Raw genomic sequence first — 25,205 nt, 5'->3', positions numbered from 1 at the left:
CCAGCCTTTGGGTTCACTGATCGCGATCCAGATACACGTGAAACAAACAGGCCCCAAATATTGACATGTCTATCACATATTACGCACACTGCACGAGACAAGACAGTGGTAACAGCTGTATATGCTGAAAAGACTGATTTGACATCAGGAGCTGTTTTTGAGGAACAAAATATCACACTGATATTTCTTTAAGTTCACATAAATTAGTGTTTCACACAGGACTGTCATGAGCATCACGTATAAATAACTTAAACGTCAGCACTTGTGGTGTCCCACTTAGAAATGAAATGTGGCAGTAGCATCTCATTGTTTTAGAAAGTCAAGATTTCAGGCAGACTGGAGCCAGTTTGCTGCGAACAATATCATCAAGAGGCAAAATGATCCGCTGATGCCTCCTGGCATGAAACTTGGGGATAACCACGAGGAACAGAGGAAAAAGGGTCTTGCCTTCTTGAGGATGTCCTCTGCGAGTGTCATGAAAGCCTTTTCAACATTCACGTTTGCCTTGGCACTGGTTTCTAGGAATTTGATGCCGTTCTCCCTCGCAATCTGAAAATGAAAACAAGTTTGCAGACATTTGAAAATGGATGAGCCTCACTGTGAAGTCTTTGTGAATTTATGTTCACATGTACTCATGTAACGGTCCTTAACTAAACCCTTTTACATTCTAACAGCACAAAAGATTGTGCTTTGCCAAAACACCAAACATACATGTCAACAACCCCAGCACCTTATTTCCAACATCATATCAAGGCCATGTTGTACGGCAGTCTTTGTACATGTAGGTGCTTGTCAATGCTTGCACGTGATCACTCTTTGGCTCTCTTTGTTGGGGGTGTGAAAGAATGGCGCCTTTCAAGGTCAGCAGTAGTAGGATTAAATGAAACTCTTCTCTGATGACCTTTGTCCGCTGACCCTCAGTGACCTCCAAGGTTCTCAACTATTCATTGGCTACTCACGTTCTCGCCCCTCTCTTTGCTGATCATTCGCTTGTCCTCCATGTCACACTTGTTTCCCAATAGCATCTTTTCTACATCTTCATTTGCATGCTGCAGAAAACGGAAAGCAAAGGCATGTCTTTGGCTGGGTGAAGTAACCAGATGAGGGCGCCAACCAATCAGGGGACGGCAAATTATTAATAAAGCCAAGATCAAATTTACAGTACTGTCTCAAAATTTGAACTAGTAGATGGGACATCATTGGGGCAGCCTAGATGGGACATCATTGGGGCAGCCTAGATGGGACATCATTGGGGCAGCCTAGGTGGGACATCATTGGGGCAGCCTAGATTGGACATCATTGGGGCAGCCTAGATTGGACATCATTGGGGCAGCCTAGATTGGACATCATTGAGGCAGCCTAGGTGGGACATCATTGGGGCAGCCCAGGTGGGACATCATTGGGGCAGCCTAGATGGGACATCATTGGGGCAGCCTAGATGGGACATCATTGGGGCAGCCTAGATGGGACATCATTGGGGCAGCCTAGATGGGACATCATTGGGGCAGCCTAGATGGGACATCATTGGGGCAGCCTAGATGGGACATCATTGGGGCAGCCTGGGTGGGACATCATTGGGGCAGCCTAGATGGGACATCATTGGGGCAGCCTAGATGGGACATCATTGGGGCAGCCACGCATAGGCTTTATATGAGCTTACTTCAACATTTCTAGGAGATTTTATGTGAAAGAACAACTTTCACTGAACTGGAAAAATCATTTACTGGAATGTGTATTCACAAAGTAAAACTGAATTTCTGGCAATTTCAGAAATACTAGTCCCTCTCAATCGTATCAACCTGGCAGAGATTTACCGGTAGAGGCATGTGTACTAAAGTGGAAAATAAACCCTTAGGGCCTATGTCATACCCCTCTCGTGTGAATAAGTAAAGAACCCATTGAACCACACAGGGTCATAAATGTAGCAGAAGGGTGACTGGCTCAAGCTGAAATGCCAGGGTACAGCAGGCTGGTTATATCATTACTATCTGCAGTCTACTCACACCATTCACAGCATGAGATCAATATTGGTTGGATTTGTTTTGATGAGAAAATTGTGTTCGAATGCGGAATGCCACAATTCAGGCACAGCATGCTGTCGGCCGCAGTCCATGGCCAAACCGCTGAGCATTCATGCACTGTACATGTATGCTGAACTTTCCCATCACTTCCTTGTCTTGTTTCAGTTTTGAAAAAGGAACCCCTCGTTAAAACACAAATCAAACCAATTTGATTAACAAGGTTCCTTTATCATGTGCATTAATTTAATATGCAAGACTCAAAACCAGGCGAGACTGATTGCAAGATGGATGACACATGTACATGCATGAATGAGTAAGTAAGGGCTTTCATCTTTCCATTTTAAGTTTTAATTTTTATGTAGGGGCGAGATTTTGCACGGCCATTTCACGTTCTGAGTAGAGTTAGCCAAATAGCAAGTAGAAAGAAATAAAATTTTGCCAGTTGCAGTTCCAAAGGGACCTTCATTCATTTTTACAAGACATACGGTACCTCTTGAATGTTGCGTAGCCACTTGGCGATATTGTCAAAGGTCTTCTCTTGCGTGATGTCATACACCAGCATAATACCCATGGCTCCCCGGTAGTAGGAGGTGGTGATCGTATGGAATCGCTCCTGGCCTGCCGTGTCCCATATCTGAAGTTTGATCTTCTTACCTTGTAGTTCAACTGTCTTGATTTTGAAATCAATACCTAGGAAAGGAGACAAAAGAAAGAACAATCAAAGGAATTGATTTATGAATAGAATTGATTCTCATATTGGCTGCAACATGTACACTGGATTTGAGCAGGCGGGTCAAGTCCCATGAGCTCTGTGGATGAGACCAGGGCACAATAAGTTGGATGGTAAGGGGTTCGAGTCCTACCATTTTCTTCTTTCCCACTGGCTTTTAGAGAGCAGTCGGCATAAGGTACATAGAAACTCGATTGCTAAAATCACTCAAGGTTTAAAAATACAATCCAATGACAAGATTACATTACATGTAAGTGTAAGTCAACATAAGAAAGTTCAACGACAATTCACATCACTCCATAAAAAACTTCATGTATTTTCATCACAAATATTTGGCCACCAGGAAGGCTTGCCTTCAAAAGACTTTCTCAGAAATTTAATGACAGCAGAAAAACTGGCTGCGACATCACAAAGTCTTCCCACTTCAAGTCCTAGCAACCACTCCTACCCAGAATGATGACACATACATGTACAAATGAAGGCAAAGGGCCCAGCCCATACAGTTATTTACAAAGTAAACAGTCACCATGTTGTAAATCAAACCACAATCCGTACACGTTTAAACGAGTACTAAACTTTAGCAAAGCATTCAGACTTTAAGTCACATACGATAGTGCTCACAAGGGATGAGATTTCTGATCTGTTCATGAGTCATGTGACAAATGACAATGTAACTACTGAAGTGTGCATGTATCACGTGCATTCATATGGCGAAGTTGTCAGTGTGGGTCAAATTTTCTTCAATTGCTTTGAAATGTCACTTCCTCCAATCCTTCACATTTGACCTAGACACCTACAGGTATGCCAAGGCTTGGTGACATAAAGGGACTGCTTAACAGGACCCTAACACAGTACACAGGGTGTGATGATCTAGATTTGTAATGTCCAAGTTGTGTCAGGAGAAACCGCTGTGGTTGAACACGGTGCAAAACCACATGCTGCATGGTGCAAGGTACTAACAAATTCCGACACCACTTTGATGTACATGTACAGTACATGTACATCCATCAAAGTCTGTTGGAATACACTAACCCTAACCCTCCTCAGTCCTCCAACAAGTGAAGGATTGAGGAGGGTTAGGGATAATAATATTGTTACTCCATTGTTAGTCTAATCCCTAACAAAATTGGAAATGTTGGAGTCCTAAATTCAGGTATACTTGTGACTATCCAGCACAAATTTTACTGGTATTTGTGACCTGTCACAACAAAATGAGAGTAAGGATGAATCCCACTCGTTTTTATTTTGAGGGTTCAAAGTCATCTTGAAGTGGTCAATATTTGGGTTTTGAATTATTTGGAATGAGTACCCGTCTCCCATTTAATTCCAAATGCATGTATTTCGCAGGATCATAATATCAAAATATCATTTTTTCAGCACTTTTGATGACAGCATTATTCGTGCCCAGTCAGAAATGTTGAAAAAAAAATGTCAGGAACAAAGACGTAAAGCTGCCAAAATAATGTCACATTGTGACTTTATATACTTTACTTAAAGTGTTCCATGTACATGTACCATTTAAAAGATCTCTTTCTGCTGAATTCAAAAATACTAATATCTTGCTTTCTGAAAATACTGACTTTCAGGTCATTTTGTGGTGACAGGTCACATCTGTGAATGAGAAGTGGTAACCCTGTAATATTGAGAAGTGGACTGTGGATTATGGACATGTAAGTAAACCTATCGATAACAGACTGGCTCATGTAAAGCTGCATCTGTACACTGTTTCAAACTTTAAATTCTGTGGCCACAATGACAATCTACAAGGACAACTGTTGCTCTCTGTTGAGCTACATGTATACGTGCACAGCTCTGGCACTGTACTAGCAAGGCTTACCAATCGTTGAGTGAAACTGTCGCTGGGTGGGGTCAATCATGTTCACAAATCGGCCAACGATGGCACTCTTGCCCACAAAGCTGTCGCCCACCACGATCAGCTTCAGGAGCATATCATACAAGTGGCGATTGAGTCCTCCATTTCTCTCCATGCCTGCCCATGGCACGTCCACAGCACCCACTCTCCGAAAATTCCAATCCACTTCTGAATTGTGTTGGGTTACGTTTTCAGTCCAGACATACAAATTATTTTGGAATTGCCATCTAAATGAAACTCCCTTCTCCACTTGCAATGTAAACAGTTCTACCTTACCGGTACATGAAGTGGTAAGGAAGTGATATGGCAAAAAAAAGTCCACGCTGATGAGTCTTCCAAATTTCTCCTTCCTTGTCGATCAACAAATCAGCCCAGAAATTGATCCTTCGTCCACCTAAATTGACCAGTCCAACACAACATGACAAGTCGGCCAAGCTGGTAGTAGCAAGTTCAGTCTGTGGTCTCTATACTCTTTCAGACAACTTTTTCAATTCAGCAAACAGTCAAGAGAAAACAAGGACAATTACCATGTTGAACAATTAGGCCAACGTGAAGTACTATACACTCAATTGAATACCCCTTGGATATCCAACTTAGGGTCACATAGTCCTTTCTCTGTCATGTATGCAGACTTACGGCAAACAGCTTTCACCAGAAGGTCTCAGGTACAAATGTACACATCCCAAAGTTAGACAGAATATGGCACCTAATACAGAGAGCAATGGGTACTGATATACATACAACTGGCGACCATTGATACATGTAATTCAATTCATCAGACCATGCAGGTAGGAAACAGACAGCCTTGCTACAACCGTGACATCACAACCGGGACAATGACTAGAGGTGCACAGTCTGCCCATGGTCGGCCAAAATGCCTTTCACTCCCAGGGCCACAAATGAAGTGTCCTACTGCCCCTCACACTGACTCCAGTAGAAGTTTCCATTCCAATTGCTTCACAGGCCCATTGAGTTTCTCCACTGGACTGAGTGATCCTGTCAAAAGATTATTCAAATGAGTCCAGCTTGTGTAAGAAGGATGAACAGTACCCACCATGGGCTGTGCAGAGGGACTGCATGGGTGGCCTCTCAAGAATTATTTTATGGTTATGGTACTTCTGAAATATGGCATTCTCATGTAGAAATTTTTTTTCTCTTGGATGGCTTTCTTTGCTGACGGGAATGTTTCATAATTCATTCTTCGACCCTCGTGAGAGACAGGCAAGTTTGAGTTTGAAACCAAGAGTAGAAAACTGTTTAAAAAGTCAGAGAAAACTCCACAAAAAGTGTGTTTTCGATTAATTAATACTGTATATCTAAGGCAGAATTTCAAGTTTCTTGCTCTAAAAAGTTCAAAGATTTTACCAACCAGTTCCCATTACTGCGCCTTGTACCATACATTGTTCACATGGCATGCACAAACATTTCCTCCTATCAAATCTCTATCACTTTGATAATCGATAAATCACACAATTATTTGCTGATTCATCAAGCATCACTGTTGCTACATCAAGGATTTATTGCTGACTGAAGGGTGTCAAGCAAACACAATGATCACTTATCAATTGTATAGCAATGTATTTCAAACAATTAAAATAAGGGTGCCAGTGAAATCCAACTGCCCACTGGCATTGTTATTAAAATAGGTTACACAATGGAGCAAACAGATTGACCTGCCTTAGTCAAATGTACAGCCAGCAGATAAATCAAACAGCTTCTGATAAAAGGGGACAACTTGTTTTCATGTACCAGTAATTGGGTAGAGTCACTATGCAAGCAATAAAACTGCATGCTTGTCATCAAAAGAAAAAAGGCCCCTAACATATTAAGTAGAAGCCTTTGATTTACAAGGTCCTAATAATTGACACTGATTGGCTTTTAAAGAGGTGATAGTCAAAACTGAGTCCCTGCCCCCCCTGCAGGCATCTCTCCAATGACCAGCAGAGAACTGACCCTCTTAACTGAGTGGCCACTAGCATTTCTGACCCCCAGAGACTTGAGGCAAGTTGAAATTTGTTAGCATGTACATGTACTTGAGCACATGGCATGGCTCAAAAAGTCCACCCATAAAGCATTCAGTGATGTAGGAGAAAAGGTGTGAGATGCAAGCGTCCAGGCAAGATTGTCAACTACCGGTAGTCATGTAAGCCTTCTGCATGTTAACTTTGAATGAAATCTGAGTTCTTTAAATTCGTGTTAACATGATGTGGGGAGATGGACTTTTGGGCAACTGGAGGCAATTTTAGTTTGGAACGTGACCGCATGTACGTGTTTCTTAGGAAAAGTTTTTACAGTGCCATTCGTCTGAGAGCCCATTGGCGACTCCCTTTTTGGTCACACTACTCTACTTGTGGTGCCAGAGACCCGTACAAATCAATGCATTCAAAACCTGGGATGTTATTTGTTTGATTTATTATTTCATGATTTACTGAATATTAATTATATCGGGAAAGTACTCAGCAAAGGCGAACTTGAAATTATACAAAGGGGGTATAACCAGAATCCTGGAACAGCCCATGTGACTAAACTGACGCGAGAGGTTGGTACATTTTGTATGCGAGACATACGGCTGTGTGGCTGTAAATTCTGATTGATAAACTGCCGTACATCGGAGCTGGACGGACTTGTCGTCCCTGGAAAAACTTTAAGTGTGGGCGATTGTCCTACTTTTATAATAATGCTTTCAGGGTCAGGAAGGGCTCTCTGGATATTCCTGTCGTCACAGGTTTAGTTCAAATATACTGGTGCAGCAGGTGGGTCGCAACTGATGATGAAATTTCTGTGGAAAAGTTTGTTTGTTTGTTTGCATATGACCCTACGGCATACAGTGTGTAAGTCCCATGCCAACACTGATCCAGTGATCGTATACACCGTATTTCATCTGGGTGCATAATCATGTGCTTTTGATATGTACTGTACGGGTAGGTGTGGGTGAATGGACGCCACTGAATAGTGTCCTTGACCGTGGGATGTGTCACCTGGACCGCTCCGGTTGATCAATTTATTTTCAATCATCTTGTGTCTGGATAAGCTAGAGTCTTCCTGATTTAAAGTTTATTGTTTTAGCATAATTTCTTAAGATGAATACTTCTTACTTTCCTTTTGTTTACATAACTAAACAATAGATGATGTGCAATGTATAATTTATTAGATTGAGTCCTAATGTGTGTAAATCTTATTTATGCTCCGTTTATGTGCAGGGTTTGGTTTTGGTTTGACTTCCACGTGTCTGGCATCCAATAAATCAGCGACCAGAGCTAATAACCTACACTCTTTGTGGTTCCTTGTCCTCAGTTGAAGAATCCTTGGTGTCATTACCAGCAATTACATGTATATTAATAATAAGAATAATTAAGCCCAGTGCTTTTGCGTCGATGCATTTCAAGCATCATACCAGTACTGTAGGCTGGAAAAATTCTAGTGCCACTGACTAAATTTCCTGCTTGAAGGACTGATAAACAGATCAATGGTTAATGGTCCCATAAAGTGAGGCACAGTCACGTGCAGAAAGTTAATAGCACTCAACTCCATGCTTGTCTGTCTGTATGATGCCCTCTGTTGACAGCATCCCAATTACAAGGACATGTGTACCATACATGTACATGTGTACCATACATGTACATGTGTACCATACATGTACATGTGTACCATACAAGTACATTGCATTCCAATACCTGAAGTCACATGTACAGAATGTGGAATAATCAACAGCGTTACAATTCTTACAGTCGTATTTATGTATCAAGCATGAACTTGGACTTTGACAAAAAACAAGGAAATTCCAATCTTTACGAGGCTTCGCACAGTGTTTTTTCAATTTTCAACAGCACAGGTGTGAAGTGAAAACTGAGATCAGCTGATCCGAGGAAAACTTGCATGCCTGGATGGATGTGAATACGTAACTGTACCTGTACAATTATGTATACATAATGTTGTTGAGCGAAAATCCACAAAACTCAACGAAATACAGACATACATGTATCCGCATGCACCTGCACAATGCACATTAATTAATTAATTAATGTACACATGCACAGAGCAGGTACCGATATAATGCCAGACAGGTACATGTATGTACAACATACCACAAGTACCAGTGAGTACTGTACATGTACAATTCAATAGCATCAGCTTTTATTGCTCTAAATAACTTTGAAACACAAAACCTGTACAGCACTTGTAGCGTAATAAGAATTCTTTTCAGAAACAATACCAGTATAAATAAAAACCAAAGTAAAATTTACATTTGGGTAATTTCAGAAATTAGGGGTCCAAATACATTTCTGTGTCCCTGTTACATCTGCCCTTTGTTATTTGACATTGAAGTATCACTAGAATAGATTCCAAACTGTTACTAAATGTATTTGTTTGGCAGGTAATATGCATTCATTCATCTTTCTTGGAAATTAGAAAACGTGTTCTGAACTTACAAAATCACATGTCAGATGTGACAGGGACACCAAAAAAATGAACCCCTAATGTCTGGAACTACCCATGCACATGAACATGTAGTGCAGTGTACATACACACATGAACCGGTATGTACTGTACATGTCAACAACAGGCACTGATCGAGGTATGTTTCCAAGTTGCTGCCGGTATGTTATAAACTCACCTATAGTCGAAACAAAGTTTTCTCTAAAATTGTTGTCGGAGAAGCGTAGCACAAGTGACGACTTCCCCACCTCCGAATCCCCAATGAGCAAGTATTTCAAGATCAGATCGAAAAAGGAGCGTCCGTACTGCTGCCCGCCCAACTGCACGGATTCCCGATTGTAACTGACGGCAGACACAGTGGACACCGGCCGGCTGTTCACAGAGTTTTGGCTACGATTAGAGGATAAACTCCCTTTCTTTTTGCCTTTTTTCGATGGCATCCTGGTTGAGTTCAGGAGACAAATTTATAAGGTCACCACAGAAAAATGTTTCTGGCCCGAACAAGTTGAGTTCCAATAACTAGCACCGGGAGTACATGGAAACTTTTATTAAAAACCACATCTAATAACAGCTTATTGTGGGTTCGAATCCCAACTGAGTCTTTTCTTTGGAAATTTGCTACATGTACATGAATATGTAACTGACACAGCACCACAGGTGGTTCAAATCTAACACAAGTCAGTGAGAGTTCACATTCAAAGCTGCACTCCTCAACTTGAATCACGGCTTCAATGGTATCACGTTCCAGGCCCACTTGGGTAGATCTCTGATCCATCAAAACTGCCACCGGTGCCTACCAACAGGTGGGATCATGCCACTTCCACTGCATGCTAGCGTGATACTGTGCCAAAATAGCTAACTTGAACTTCCAATCCCAAGGCATGATTCCTGCTTTTTGATGTGCTGTGCTAACTTCAGAACATCTCCACAATAGCAGCAGTACATGTACATGTACAAGTACAATAAAAGGATCATTCAGCATCCACACAGGCACAGGTACCAACAGGTTCAACAAATTGGCAGTAAGGTTACAAGGTAACAGGCTTCATGTGTCTTCAGACGTTTTCAGTAGTCGGAGAACAACACTTGTCAACTAAAACATAACAAAATATCCACTTGGCGTGCATGTATGTACTATGCACTTCAGCCGAAACCAACTGTCGCTGTACATCTTCAAACGTCTTCCTGGTTGGGCTTCGTCAAAGGAAACACAACTTGAACTTTCTGGTAATTTATACCGCGGATTTGGTGTGAACTTCCCTTGTGCTAATACAAAACCACACAGCCATGATCTTGATGAGCAAGTCCCAAACTGCATGAAATGTCAGCAAATTTCAACACTCACCAGTGAGGGAAAGACCGGTACAACAAGAACAAATCACAACAGGTTCAAAGAAACCAAAAAAAAATGTCAGCCTTGACGGCGCAGTACTTGATAGCGGCGCTCAAACTAAATCCTTAAAACAAAGGAGGAAGTATGAATCAAAAATAAAACAGGGAGTCAGTCAAATGACCCACAGGTTGTTAACGATAATAACATATGCTTTCATGTTTCCTTCCACTTTCACGCTAAACAGATTCCACAACCAGAGAAACTGAAATATGAACAAGTACATGAGCTTTGGTCCCATGTGCACCAGTAGGTGTGTGTTTCTACACTACATGCATTAATCTGGCTCAAGGTTTTGGATTTGCCATTCCTGCCAAAACAACGTACAAATATTTTGATAATGTGAACCTGATATGTTGGGGACATGTCATGCATGTCTTCATCTGCAAAATGTACATGTAAGGGATCCAAATGTGTCAACAAAGAAATTCATGTTGCTAAACAATTCATGTGAAGATGGAATGCTACATGTATATGTACAATGCACTGTACGTGTAAACTGTGAGGTCTTGTCCCCAGAAGTAAATATGTATACATGTAATAGTGGAAACTGCAGACTACTGCAGACTAATTAAACAGTAGCTGAAAATTGGATTCAGTTGTCCTTAGATGTGTAACATTGTATTTGGTGTTCTTGCTACCGTAGGACCATTTTAGTGCCGGGGAAATTTTTGGATTACCAAGCATAGCGAGCGCAGTGAGTGGAGCTCTCGTAGCCCATAGCTGGGTTTTTAGGGGAATCCTAGAAGGGATTTCCCCAATGTCATCATGAAGGCATTTTGGATTTTTTCCCCCGCCCGACGTGTATATATTTACCGGTAACACTGTATACTCAGTGTATACTCGAACCCATGACCTCTTGCTTACCAGCACAGGGAAAAAATCCATAATTTATTTCGTCTCCCCGGCACAAATCCATCTTTGAAATAGTCTTTACTTAATTGGTTAAAATTGCAAAATAGTGCACAATTGCGACTTTGTAAGCTTGAAATATGATCAAATCGGTACATTTTCAGCAATATTTCAGTTAAGATTTGGGAAAATCCGCACTGGGCAGTACAGCCAATTTGAACCTAAGAACAAGGCGGAAATTTACAGTACCGGGTGGTGCCGCCGGATGCCGCACCCGCCCACTGTGGCCAGAACACTGATTGCATTACATTTTATAGCAATGTGCTTGTATGCCTCAGCTGGCAAATGTACAATGTTATGTACATGTAATAATGATCTTCACTGTAAATGACCACCCAGACATTTCAGCCCAAATGTTACAAAACCTTTGACATTTAACTGCCACAAGTTGGTCCACGTGCAAGGACAATGCTAGAAAGTCATTTTGAGGTTCCAGTTTTCCTACATGTATGGCCTCTGTTTTATTCCAATTATCATTTTCCCGTCATGTTACTGAAAAACTCAAGAACTTACAAACAAGGAACTACGTTGCAAAATAATACATGTATATTTCACAATCATACATGTACATGGTGTGGTTATCCATGTCGGGGAAAGCAAGTTACCAGAGAGATTGCTCAACCTCACTTTCAGGAAATCCTAGTCCATTTTATTTTCATTTTAAAACAGGACCTGTATGTTGTTATAGCGCCCTCTATTGATGATTTCAGCCATGGAAACAAAAGGTCAACTGCCAAACATGATGTCATTGCATGACGCTGTGTTGGACGGAAGTAATATACTACTGCATTACAATCACATCACAAACAAGTTTTCCTTAAATCTGCTGAAGAGAGCAGCTCTAAAAAGGTTTACCCAGTAGTCATCAAAGTGACCAGATTTACACGACCACACCTGCTATTCTAAACTTATCATTATACCGGTGTGTACAATGTACACATTGAAAAGCTAAGTTCACATCTGTTAACATGCACGAGAGCCAAGGTCAACATGTAGGAAATGATTTAAACACTCAGAAAGAAAAATGAGCAAGCAAGTTGTAAACTTATGCCAAGTTTCACTGGGTCGAAAATCTGGACCACATCCTGGAGGGCCACTTCAGGAAAGATTACACTGCAAGATATAAGAAATGAAATTCCAAGCATGGAAAGTTGCAAAAGGAAACAAAACCAGGGTCCCAGGGCTGAGTTTCTTCGTCTTCTTTTTTTTTATACTGGAGACTTGCATGTATAAAGATGACCTCTTTTTAAGACTGGGTGAATTACGGAACTGCTCTGGTCACGGAAATCAACCAATTTGCCAAGGCTGGTGGCCAACTGGGGAACATGGCACATGAATCATACACTGTGAGGTAGAATTTCAACCAAGTCTGGTTTTTCAAGCGATTGTTCTTTTTCAAGGACCTCTGTTTCCCACATACTGATGGTCAAACCTTCTGAATCAAAATATCGAATCTTGTGTCTCACGTTTGGACCGTAAGGAATGCAGAATCCAACCGGAGTTTAATCAAGTGTGGTGGAAATTCAATGGACAAAGCTGGGAGGGGGGATTCTTCCTTCAAGGTGGAAGAAGTTAAAATAACTCTAAATGAATTATAACGCACTGTACTGGGTATATTTACAGTTGTACACCTGTTTCTGGTATCAAATGAGTGGGGCATGCTGTATGTATAAAGGATAGGAATACAATGCCAATAGCCAGAGTGAATGCAGTCAAGTATTTGGAAACAAACTCTTTTTAAGTCCCAACTGAGAAAAGAAATAGAACTAGAAGGTTATGGGGTATTACCATTTTCAAGTGGGGTCTACCATTCGTTTTTGGCATGGGGGTTCTTGTTTCTAGACAATGTGAAGCAAGCATCATGTTTGATACACGTACTTGCCTAATACATGGCGTCCACACAGACAGTTGGTAATATCCAAAGCCAGCATCTTGAAAGGACAAACAAACCAACCCTGTCCACAAATCAGACCTCTGAAGTATTCAAACAGTGCTGTGTGTACCGATATACACACAAACATTACGATGGTCTGAACTTGGCATTCAAACTTGAATTTTATAACTCATTTGAGGGCTTTTGGCAAGTGCCTGCAGAACAAATGCAGCACTGGCAACCAATACAGAAGTGGACAGCTCTGTGGTAGAAGTTTCCATTGATGACAAATCGGCAATAGATTCTGAAATCTGAAACACGTCCGTGTTTCCTTGAACAAACTGGACTAAATGGAGCACAAGACCAAAACTCCAAAATGAAAAGCTTTGAAAGGATACTGAAAGAGAAGCCTGGAAGCAGAAATAGCAAAGAATGAACCGTGCTTTCAAAATCCTTCCTACGCATTATAATATTAATAGATATACATGTAGCAACCAAATCGGAAGGGGAAACCATGTGATCACACAGCATTGTACATGTACATGTATGCACAAGCATATGGCTACCGCTGTCCACGACACAAATTCATGAAGGAAGCTTTTATGTACATTACCTACATTATATGTACTTTAACACATGCCGTAGTATGCTTCTGATAACAGATTTTTTTCCTTTTGGCATAATCATGGTCTTGCATGCCCTGTAATGTGCATGACCAACATGCTCTGTGTACATGTACATGATGTATTTATTTCCAGTGACTGCTAAAAGAAATTTCATTGATTCTGCGATCTCTATCATGACTAAGACACTGCCTTCAGGTCTATCAACATACCTACCGGGTAGTTTAGTGCAGTATTTTCGGACTGAATTCGCCAATTCCTTCTTCTGACAGGTGGTTCTTATGCTGGGCTTGTACCAATGTCAGGTTAGGGTATTCAATCATCAAGACCAGTGTTATTCTGTACTCAGTGAGCCAGAAATCTCATTTAAACCTCTCGCCACTTTCTGTGACAGATCGATTCATGTTAGATCATGAGATCAATGTACATGGAGATTTTCAGGAAAAAACAGCCCCTCCTCTATCAACATTAATTACAGAAGGAATAATGTGATTATTTTCGGATCTGGATGGCCCTATTCCCTTCTTTAACCCTCTTGTATTCTTCCCCGGTGAACTGTCAGAAGTCATTAGCACACTGCAACTTTCCTGGGGCATCAAATCACAACCAGTGGCCAGGATCTATCTTTTGTAATGCTACAAATTCCTCCAAACTCTCCTGGAGGATTTTGAAGGGCGCAGGAGGGGCACTGTGGGTACACTTTGAAATGCAACTGTTACACTCTCCAATTTGTTTCACATTGTGACTGTCCAACTGGAGCTTCAAGAAGACATTTACGATTGGCCTTTTATTTGATGTTTATCATTGGCACCTGGCCAGCAACCAGTAGTGTGGAGGATGGACACATGCATCTATTGCCAAAAAAAAAATGAAATAATAGCAGTCTCTTCAGAACGGCTTTCCTCTAATCTCCGAGTCTTCAGTGGTACATGTCACTCTAGCTTTTCCTCAATGGGTTGCCAAATGACAAGTTGATGAGAACTTCCTTATACCAATGGGTATTATGTTGGCAAGTTCATATGCCTGAAACACGAGTCCCCATACTGTCATGTATATGCACACTTTTCTCATTTTCCAACCAGGGCGATGGTCAGAGGAGGGAGGAAATAATCATTTCTCTTCAGTGTTTGTCATGAACACCACCCCTACATACATGTACATGTACATGTGTGAATTAAAATGTATCTCTTTGCACATTGAGATCTTGTCATGTACAGTACAGCTACACACGTACAGGTATCAATGGGTAATACATCCATCAAATTAGATATGTGACTCGCTGACAAAAATGGGGTAATAAGTCACGCAATTCCAAAATATGTTATGGCCTGTTCTATTTGGAGAGGGCAAAATGTCTTCAAAAACGGGATTTTGTGATTTGTTTTTCCTATAATAGCTACAATAATATTTGTATGTGCAGAATTTGTGACTACAAACACGGATACTGATGAATAACAACCAACATGACGCAGGACAGTTGACAATGTATACATTTGTTGGTGTCGATTTATACCAAACTTACCGATTGTTGATATGTAGGAAGTTTTGAATTCATCATTGACAAATCTCAACAGAACGCAGGTCTTGCCGACTCCTGAATCGCCGATTAAAATCAACTGAAACAGCCAGTCATAGGTTCGGCCGGACATAATTGGAGAAACCAAACATCCAACAAGCAAAGCTAATATGTACAGGCTAAAAACAGCCAACTGATAGGCAGTGTGTGCACTAAAAAGGGTTTGCTTTTTATTTCAAGCTCTAGAACAAAGACAGTTACAAGGCAGTTTCATTCTGAATGACCTTTCTGTTTCTAGAATGAAACAAAAACAACAAAAGTGTGTACACATGTAACTGAGGCAGTTTTGACACTATGAAACCTAGACTCATAAAGCAGTGTGCAAATGTATAAAAATATAACACATTTTGATATGAGTGCGTGCACAATGACACAGTCCAATGTACACTTGTTACAGAACAATCCACTATGGGTTTGCAAAGCAGGTACTTGCATATTTACTTGATACTGACAAAGCACTCAGACAGTTTTGGCCAAGGGAAAATCCGTTATACAGTTAGACACACACATATTATCACACAGTGGTGCTGACTGAGATAGAGGGGTCACTTGCTGAAGTTTGGACTCTTAGTACGCTCGTGGCTAAGCTACACGTACATGTATATTCAATCTTGTGGTTTATGAGTTTGTCATAATACAAGAGTATAATTCTGCTAAAGCAGTACAGTACTTCATATCACATGACTCATGGCACATGCTTCAGTACAATTGGTTTATCACAGGTTGGGATCAACCATAACCCAAGGTTTAGTGTACATGTACATCACATGGAATCTTGTTGGTTAAGATTAAAGGTACGGGTACATGTATAGTTCATTATTTACAGCGATCCAAAAATTTAGTGACAAAACTACTGTGGAGAAAGTTACAGCGCTTTTAACTCTCTGAGAAATTATTCTTTTTGGCAACCTGAGATGTTGGAGAAAAATAACGATAGAATGCCATTTCAACCGATACATTTTTACAAATTACTCCCAGCAGCTCATTTTTAATTTGACAAAGTGCGGGTACACATTGACACATATTTGCTCGCAGTTACTACGATTCGTTAGTTCAGTGTGCAACATCTCGTTAAGACGAACAGAGCAAGCTGTTCGAAACGTCAAGCCCCAGGTTCTTATGAGAACCACACCTGCACACAAAAGAGACTGATTACATTTTGTTATCACAAACAACGTTCCTTTGACATCATATACATTGTAGTTGCAATTGGCTGGATGAGAATGTGTCCCAGACGCTGAATTCGGACGCAATTCAAAACACGACACGACACGACATGTACCTTGACTCCGTATCATAATACAACCTGAATCAAGGTTACATGTACACGTACATGTACCGTGGTGTTGGTTAAGTACCCGGTACATATATGTGAATGTATGTTTCCAGTCTGCCAAGTTCATGTAAACTGTACATGTATGTACCTTTCTCACTGGACGCCATCTTTGGAGGCAAATTCCAACTGCGTATATAATGCAAACAGGTGTGTGTGCTCGCAGTGTGCCAAATGTTCTAAACTCATCCATGGGCTGATCAAAATATGTTCGAAGTACGGCACAGCCGATGCATGTCATGGAAATCGACGTAAAAAAAGCCCATTCCCATGGCAATCTGTAGAAAATCGAAGTAAAAAAAAGCCCAATTCCCATGGCAATCTGTAGAAAATCGACGTAAAAAAAGCTGATTCCCATGGCAATTTGTAGAAAATCGAAGTAAAAAAAGCCCATTCCCATGGCAATCTGTAGAAAGTGAGGTCATTTGAGAGAGACTTAGATGTTTACTCTGCGTCATAGCAATATTAATGTATTTCATGGACTATTCTGAAGGTTGCATGATATTGTAGCACCAAATAACAATGTGTGCTGATGATGGATCATGCAACAACACCGAGGTCTACATGGCCTTGCTTAATGGTAATCAAAATCCAGAACAAATGGGTTTAGGTTCCACCTCACTTGCTAAAGCTCACTTCTCCCTGCCATAAAAGTTTAGAGGATAGAAGGCACACCCCAAATGGCAACTGTAATTTCTGTCCGTTTAGGGCACGGATTTACATGTACATGTATGCAAGATACAATCATTTAGGTGTTCTAAAAATCATTAACCCTAACAGTCCTCAATCCTTCACCTGTTGGAGGATTGAGGACTGTTAGGGTTAATATATCATACAGTTTAGCAGTTAAGGGGAGTCAGGTTGGTGTATATGTAGTGGCTCTTTCTTCGCCTTCCATCTCTGTGACCCAGGTTCAAATCCCACCTTGGTCAGCATGTGGAGTAGGTTTTCAGTCCCTGCCTGACTCTGTGGGTTTTCTATGGAATAGTCATCCTGGGTTTTCCTCCCACCTCTAAAACGGAACATTTCATGATTGTCTTCTTAATGATCACTTCACCCTGTAGCTGGCACTAAATGTGCTGTCGGATGAACAGATATAAATAAAGACATTCCTATTGGTTGAGACCCCATCACATGACGTGCACCACCTCATGCAGTGCACATGCCAATCTCCCATGTACATGATACAAATGGAGTGTTTTGTTCTACGTGAGAGAGGAGCATCCCATAACATGGCTAGAGTGTTGTTCAAAAAAATGAAGTAAAATTCTTGAACAAAATCATTGGAATTTATACATTTTTTGTTTTGACCAAGGACTCAAAATATCTATGCATTGGAATACAATGTACATGTAAATGTGTGTTTGACCACTCTGAAACAAGTGCTTTGTGTAAGACCGGATACGGAGAATGGACAAAGGTTTAAGACTGGCCAAGCTCAAATTTATTCCCCTATTCAAAAAGAATCCAAGAAATGACCTTGGATGGTGGAGGAGGGGTAATGACCTTGAAGATTTATGCATAATTCATGAGACAGCTTACCTATGTACCCATCTGTGATCATCGTGCAGGCAGTTAGAGCCAAACGGTGTGTAGCAATCTACACACATTGCAATGCTGGCAACATGGACTTATGTCTTACATGTACATGACAAGGTGTCTCATACTGAACAGTCCCCAACGCATCCTCGGCAGCAGTCTGTGCAATTCTACATGTTGATTTAGGCTCTGCTGGTTCCCGTTCCTAATGAAATACAAATCCCTGCAGTACTGCCATGTTACCAGTGATGCTGGTGTACATGCGTTTGGCCAGCTATCGTTCCGGTACATGTACATGTACAATGTACCAGGAGGTACCACGATGAAATGCATGGCCGGCAAGAAATAAAAGAAAATGACGCTTCAAATACTGCTTATTATGCTCCATTCTACATGCATCCCTACCTCCGTATTGTATCCAAATGTTTATTACTTTTATTTTCTCTCTTTTTTTCTTCCTTATTTACCATGAAATTCTGGCTTCTTCAGTATCATAGAGGAGACAAGTTGCTGGTAACAATACCACTTCTCAGATTCAGAGATCAATGACATGAATTGACCCTCTTTAATCAGCTTTGGATGAAGCCTCGTTGAGGTGATTTGCAACTGCCTTGCAAGCATACCAGGAACAACCACTTCAAGGTCAAACTTACCGATTGATGGAATGAATGATGACTCAAAGTAGTCACTGCAAAATCTGAAAAGCAAGCAAGACTTTCCAACTGAAGAATCGCCGGTGAGAAGCAGCTTGCAGGAGAAATCAAAGTTCATACTATCCTCATATAGCACGCCTTTGTACATGTATGTCATCACTCATCGACAACAGGTCAAGCAAGACTGACCTGACCGGCTCTGGCCATTGAGTGACAAAGTACTGCCTACTTGGACACACCTTCCTGAATTTTTACAGTCACTGGACACAGGGTGGGAAAGCATCAACAGGCAGAGTACACGGACAAGGAAACATCCAGCCAACAGCCTACCATACACGAGCAGTAGCTGACTGAAGCAGCGCTTGCTCTTGAAGAGAACATGTACAAAAAATGTCCAGAATTCCTTGCCAACACAAATAAACTATCCAAATCCATGTACATACACTGTATATCTACACATGTGCGGTGGATCTAAATAAAATCAAACCAATGTTGGCCCGATTTATTTACTCAACTATGGTGACTTGTTGAAGTTTGACCTCAGGCTGAAGAGACACAGTTCATAGGGTAATTTTCCTTTTTTTTTTTAGTAAATCAGTGTTAATGTCATCAAATCTTTTTGACTGATGACCTTTGACCTACAAAGCCAGAGCGGTGAACAGTGTTTCTACATTTTCTCTCTTGGGGGGTTGACCTCCTATTTTTGTGACCCCTGCCCAGAATTCCAGAAGCTCCCAACAACTGGACTTGTACTAGGATTTAACAATAACAATGAATAATCCAATTAAATTTTAATTGGCATTCACTACCCTTACTGTCTGTTGCACAAGACTCTCTTATTTATATGTTCATCCAACAGCGCATTTAGCACCAATTACAGAAGGAAGTCACAGTTACACAAGGAAGTGACAGTTAAAAAGACGACGAAAAGATGTTCAGTTTTAGACATGGAAGGAAAACCCAGGATACATATTCCGAGGAAACCCACAGAATCAGGCAGGAACTGAAAAACCCAATCCACATGCAGGCCTACCAGTCGGTGGGATTCGAACCCGGGTTCGCAGAGGTGGAAGGTGAGGAAAGAGCCACTACACCAACCTGACTTTTCTGCATGAGGTCCTCAAAAGGATGTAATTTCAAGCAGACATTTAGCTCATACAGCTGTGGTTTAATGTTGACCATGAGAAGTCACATACATGTAAAGCAAAGAGAAGAAATTCTGTGTGTAGTCTAGTGTGTGTATAGGAATTTGACATGTGGGGGGTACCCATCGGGCCCATATTGTGCACACTCTGGGTAAAGATATGGAGACCATACAACTCCACACTGCCACCTCAACACAAAAACAGGGCTGATTCCATCGATTATCGAATATATATTCGAATACTATTTTCTAAAGTCGAATATTCAAATGCAAAATTAATAAAAGGGAAAATTTTTTTGTTTTAATTAAATGAGAAAAATCGCAAAATGGAGGCTTATTTCAAAGCAGATTGAAATGAAAAGCAACAGAATAATACATCCTACAATGTAAAAACTTAATTCATTAAAAAATTTAAAAGGAATAGAAACATTCAACAAGGCAAGAAGGACAAGGACATGTATTGTTCTTCTCTTTAATCTTGCTTAATCCTAGATAGTCCTAGAAGTGAGCTGTTATAGTGATTACAATGTACCATTGAATGCATTTTGCAAATGATTTTGTAAATGGTTTGTCGGTGATGTGACCGAATATCTGGATATCCGAAATTGAAGATTGAATATTCGAAAAGTGAATTATTCAAATTGACTCAGTCCTACACAAAAAGCTCATTTAAATGCAACAACGTCATCAGACAAAGGGAACATAGAATAGCAAAGACTCTCGCCTTTAGACCAGGCCCCTCACAACCCAACGAACTGGACTCCAATGTCTCTAAACTAATTCACAGATTGATTATGATTACGATCACAAGGATACAATGCTCTTGTCATGTGAGTGTACAAAACAATATATCCGAATAAATTCACAATGAGTTCTACAAACTATTTAGGGAAAGAGTCTACCACAAGGTGTGTGACGGAACAAGGCAAGCTCTCAAGGGGTACAGGCCTGAGGAGTATTGAGTACTATATAATTATTTGTACATTTAATCCCTCACAAAAATGTTTTAAACTTGTCCAAGACGCACATCCAGTCCCCCTACAAGAGCAAAAGTGTTTAACACTCACTCATGGCAACTCAGCAGACCATTCCCCAACAAAAGCTACATGTATTTCATCTTGTGTCTATCAATAAAATTAGCCTTTGATTTGCTGGGATTTGGTAAGATTGGTGAGTATCCCAGCCCTGCAACATCCAAGATGTGCTGTAAAACCCTTGTCATTATGTCACATCCATACATGTACCGTAAGTTAAGAAGTTTGCCTTGGCAAAATTGAGAAGCTTGTCCATACCAATGCAATAACATGCAACAAATGAGACCTTTCTCACTGTATCACGTTTCTGAAATGAATACCCAGCATAAAAAAGTTTTGGTTACAGTCAAAAGGTACCTCTCTGATGTGGAAGAATTCTAATTCCGGCATGTTTAAAAAAGGTATCACTAACTGAGCTGTAACGGTACATGTACAATGTACATCTGTCACAGTTGAAATAGCAGCAGCAGCAGTGCTGAGTTTCAGGCCTGCTGCATTGAACATAGTGAAGTTTTAGTGATTATTACATGTATCTCCCAAAATGACATGTACATGTACATTGTATTACATGTAGTGATCACACCCTTTAAACAACACCTGAATCCTCGTCATACATGTTTGTACATGTACTGTAGATTGTTGCTCACTTGTCATTAATGATATAACATAACACATTAAGCACAGCCAGGATGCCAAAAAGTAGACATTCTACCGTCATTACCCAAGACAGAGTATCTAGCCCCCACACTATTGGTACATGTACGTACACTGTGGTATTCAAGTGTGGCAGGGTTCATACATCCTTGTGAAAAGAATATTCCAGGACTTTTCCAGAATGTTCAAGGTCACAAGTTTGATTTTTCAAGGACTCAAGTCAGGTTGGAATACATCTTGTATTGCGTGTCCAACCTGACTAAATCAATGAATACCATCATGACCATACGATAAAAGATTGTGAAGTTATAACATAACAACGTGTAGAAATCGAGCAGCACAGCGACAAAGACGTGGCAAGTTTTCTGACAGTGACATCATACAAAATAAACTTTCCCTAGTCCATGCAACGTTAAAGAAAAAGGTTCGACACAGTCACAAGTTTTACTTTTACACTGAGCTTTATTAGGTTATAATGACTGGAAATATTAATTACGTACTAAATAAAGTACATCAATTTAAAAGAGAATAATTTCATAATTATATCCACAACAGATACTTTACCATGGAGCTAGAAAAAACGAAGTTTTTAATCATTACTGCAATATCCTGGAATTTCCATGACTTCTTTTAAAAATTAAGCATATTCCAGACTTTCTAGGATGGGCATAAAATTCCAGGATTTCCAGGAGGCGTGCGAACCCTGTGTGGTCACACTTTATCTACAGGACTTTTCCACTAGGCTTTTCCCAAAGAATGGCAGGCCATGAATAAAAACTACCATGCCTTATTCAAACAGATGAAGAAATTTTTGAACTCATCTGTGACCCTGATAAGTAAAGCAGAGAAAGTTGAATGTTCTATGAGACAATTAGTAGAAATTTGCAGGGCACCCAGGAAACGTCAGTTGCAGCACTAATTCTGAAGTAAATAAGTTCTTACTTATATGACAAAGTATGGGACATTTACAAGGGTTTATTGAGGTAGTATTGTATAGATGAGAATGATATCTCACATTTATGTAATACAGGTAAAGGCAGCATCTGTCACCTCATAAAATCAGTTCTCACTGCACAGTATTAAAACATTCATCAAAATACCAGATTCACAAATCTGAATGTACCGATTATAAGCACACAGGTGAATGATTTAACATGAGACCATCTGCATTATACCCTGCAGCAGTTTATGCATCAACATACTAACAGTTGTACTTTTGATTCCAACCCTATTGGCACATCTTGATCTTGACGATATCGACCCCGTAGCCTACAGCTACTTTGCAACAACAATTTCTATCGTACCTACGTGTAAGATTTAATTTTTTTTACCTGAAAATTCATCAGTTATCAAATGAAGAAATTATTCTGAAAAACAATAGGACATACCATGCATATGTTCAGCAACATGGCACAAAATTTGCAAATTTGGTTAAAAACCAACTGATATTGTTAGTTTTGGAGTTGTGAATACGTTAAAACCCTAACCCCCAAGGTGGTATGTAAAATCGTATTGAAATTGGAGGATTTGGGACTGTTAGGGTAAAGGACAATAGGCCTACTGCACATTTTGCAACAGGCACACGCATCTTAACACAGACTTTCAGGTTTTCTGCTTGGCCTACCTGTGGGGAGAGGAACAAATCTGTCCACTGCGATTCTTGAGTTTTATAAGTAACGTTTGGCCTAGCAACAGTTTTATGAGTTATGAGTTGTGACCTACGATACAGGTCAGAATTTTAGCCGACACGCAGACACACTTAGTGTGTCAGCGTGTATCAAGTCAAACAGACATGGAAGGAAGTAACCGCGAACACAAAACACGCTGACCCCTGCATAACAGAGAACGCCGACACCGCAATCTGATCTGGCGAGTATAAACTTGCACACGCTACACGCAAACCCCAGAACAGCCAGGCCCTTGTTGAATGGAGCAGTCATTTTCCTAGTTTCCGAACGAAAATTATTCAGTTTGACTACAGCTCAAGCTATCTTCAAATTCCACGGAAATGTTGTCAGTAGTTTTACCTTGTATGTTCATGTCGCAGGCATGTAATCCGACTGAACAACTTTCGTGATCCAAAACCAAAAGAAAACAGCTGTGATAGTGATACATATTTTGATACTTCAAGACGGTCATCTTGCCAGCCAGGCACTATATAATTTCACTTTTCAGTGCACTGTCATGCAGTATGTACATGTACATTGTACATGTAGGCCTACAGTACATGTACACCCATGCACGAAGCTGGAGCAACGGCCCTGCATGCGCAGTGGTTCACTACACGTTGTCGGCCACCTTTGCGGTCTGCGGTCACAAGCCCTGCCGAGATAATGAGGTCTGGGGTCAGGCTTATCGTACATTGGACTAGCAATGCACGTTAAAAACCGCAAAGCGTATATTGAACAGCATGTCAGGTTCACTGATCATGTTAGCGTGTCGGCTAAAATTCTGACCTGTACTGTAACTCCAACTTTTCACAGGCAATGTCGGTTTTTGCCCAGCTGTGTGGACTTATCTTTGACAGTTTGACGAAAATACATGGAGGGGTAGAACTTATGTTTGTTGTTATGTTTGACTGCGAATTCAACATGAACATGCTGACCAGACATTCCAGATGCTGATGGGAACTCTTACTGAATCTTTCCCAAATCACAGAGAATCTTTTGCATTCTGTCAGTAGTCATACACAGTGTCACATTGTCTTGTCTCTGACCAAGTCCGCATGTCCATCATGTCAGTAATGACTGTCTGTAAATTATTAGTTGATAACGAAGGCAGTGCACTCTCTAAGGACAGATAAAGTCAACTGACAGTAGTCCTGATATTTTACAGAATAGGCCCTCCAAAGCAATGTACAGTGACCGTTGAGTTGAGTATATCATTATCAATCATCACGATTAGGCCCTACGTACAAACAAATGGGTTTCACACATTCACATGACTGACACGGTTGAGCAGACGGTTTGGGTCCAGAGAAAAAAAGGCACAATACTTACCTATCGTAGATATAAATGTTGTATTAAATGTGTCGTCTGAAAATCTGAAGAGAATACACGTCTTTCCGACACCAGAGTCTCCGATTAGTAGTAATTTAAACAGCAAATCGTACGTCTTTTTCGCCATTGTTGTGCATGTAAAAAGTGGCAGAATGTATGCCAACTATGTCCAACCCAAAAATGGCCGCCGGACGTTACCGCAGTCATTTTCTCTACAGGCCCAATAAACAAATCTCGAACAAGAACCCTCAAAAAAGGAATTTCAAAACACATTAACTATACACTTACACTTTGATATAGTTTTTATTTTACATAGTTGTACTTTAATGGATATATAAGCTTGAATTTTTATTTCCAACAATAAAGTGTATTAAATTGCAATGCATCCTGGGATTTGTAAACTGTTGGATGAAG

The 25,205-nt window shown here is 40.5% G+C and overlaps 1 protein-coding gene across 5 annotated transcripts in view; it reads right to left on the bottom strand.

Annotated features, from left to right (window-relative positions):
- LOC110978808 (ras-related protein Rab-10-like) overlaps positions 1 to 24,987 on the bottom strand; it is a 29,569-nt gene extending 4,582 nt beyond the window's left edge. The window contains exons 1-4 of one of the 5 annotated variants that reach the window (XM_022234113.2): positions 24,792 to 24,987; positions 2,512 to 2,711; positions 960 to 1,049; positions 448 to 549 (exon numbers count right to left, since the gene is read on the bottom strand). In XM_022234113.2, the coding sequence (XP_022089805.1) occupies positions 448 to 549; positions 960 to 1,049; positions 2,512 to 2,711; positions 24,792 to 24,918 (519 nt within the window). In that variant the 5' untranslated portion in view covers positions 24,919 to 24,987. Of the gene's footprint in view, positions 1 to 447; positions 550 to 959; positions 1,050 to 2,511; positions 2,712 to 4,588; positions 5,569 to 9,239; positions 10,438 to 15,381; positions 15,721 to 18,960; positions 19,335 to 24,791 lie in introns of those variants that run through there. The other 4 variants (XM_022234106.2, XM_022234121.2, XM_022234096.2 and 1 more) reach the window with 4 other exon arrangements.
- Between the last annotated feature and the right edge of the window lie 218 nt (positions 24,988 to 25,205).

Source organism: Acanthaster planci, linkage group LG18, assembly GCF_054643075.1.
Source record: "Acanthaster planci isolate LZ-2023a linkage group LG18, COTS_SCS, whole genome shotgun sequence".
In the NCBI taxonomy this organism is placed as follows: domain Eukaryota; kingdom Metazoa; phylum Echinodermata; class Asteroidea; order Valvatida; family Acanthasteridae; genus Acanthaster; species Acanthaster planci.
This window is presented reverse-complemented; position numbering and strand designations above follow the sequence as displayed.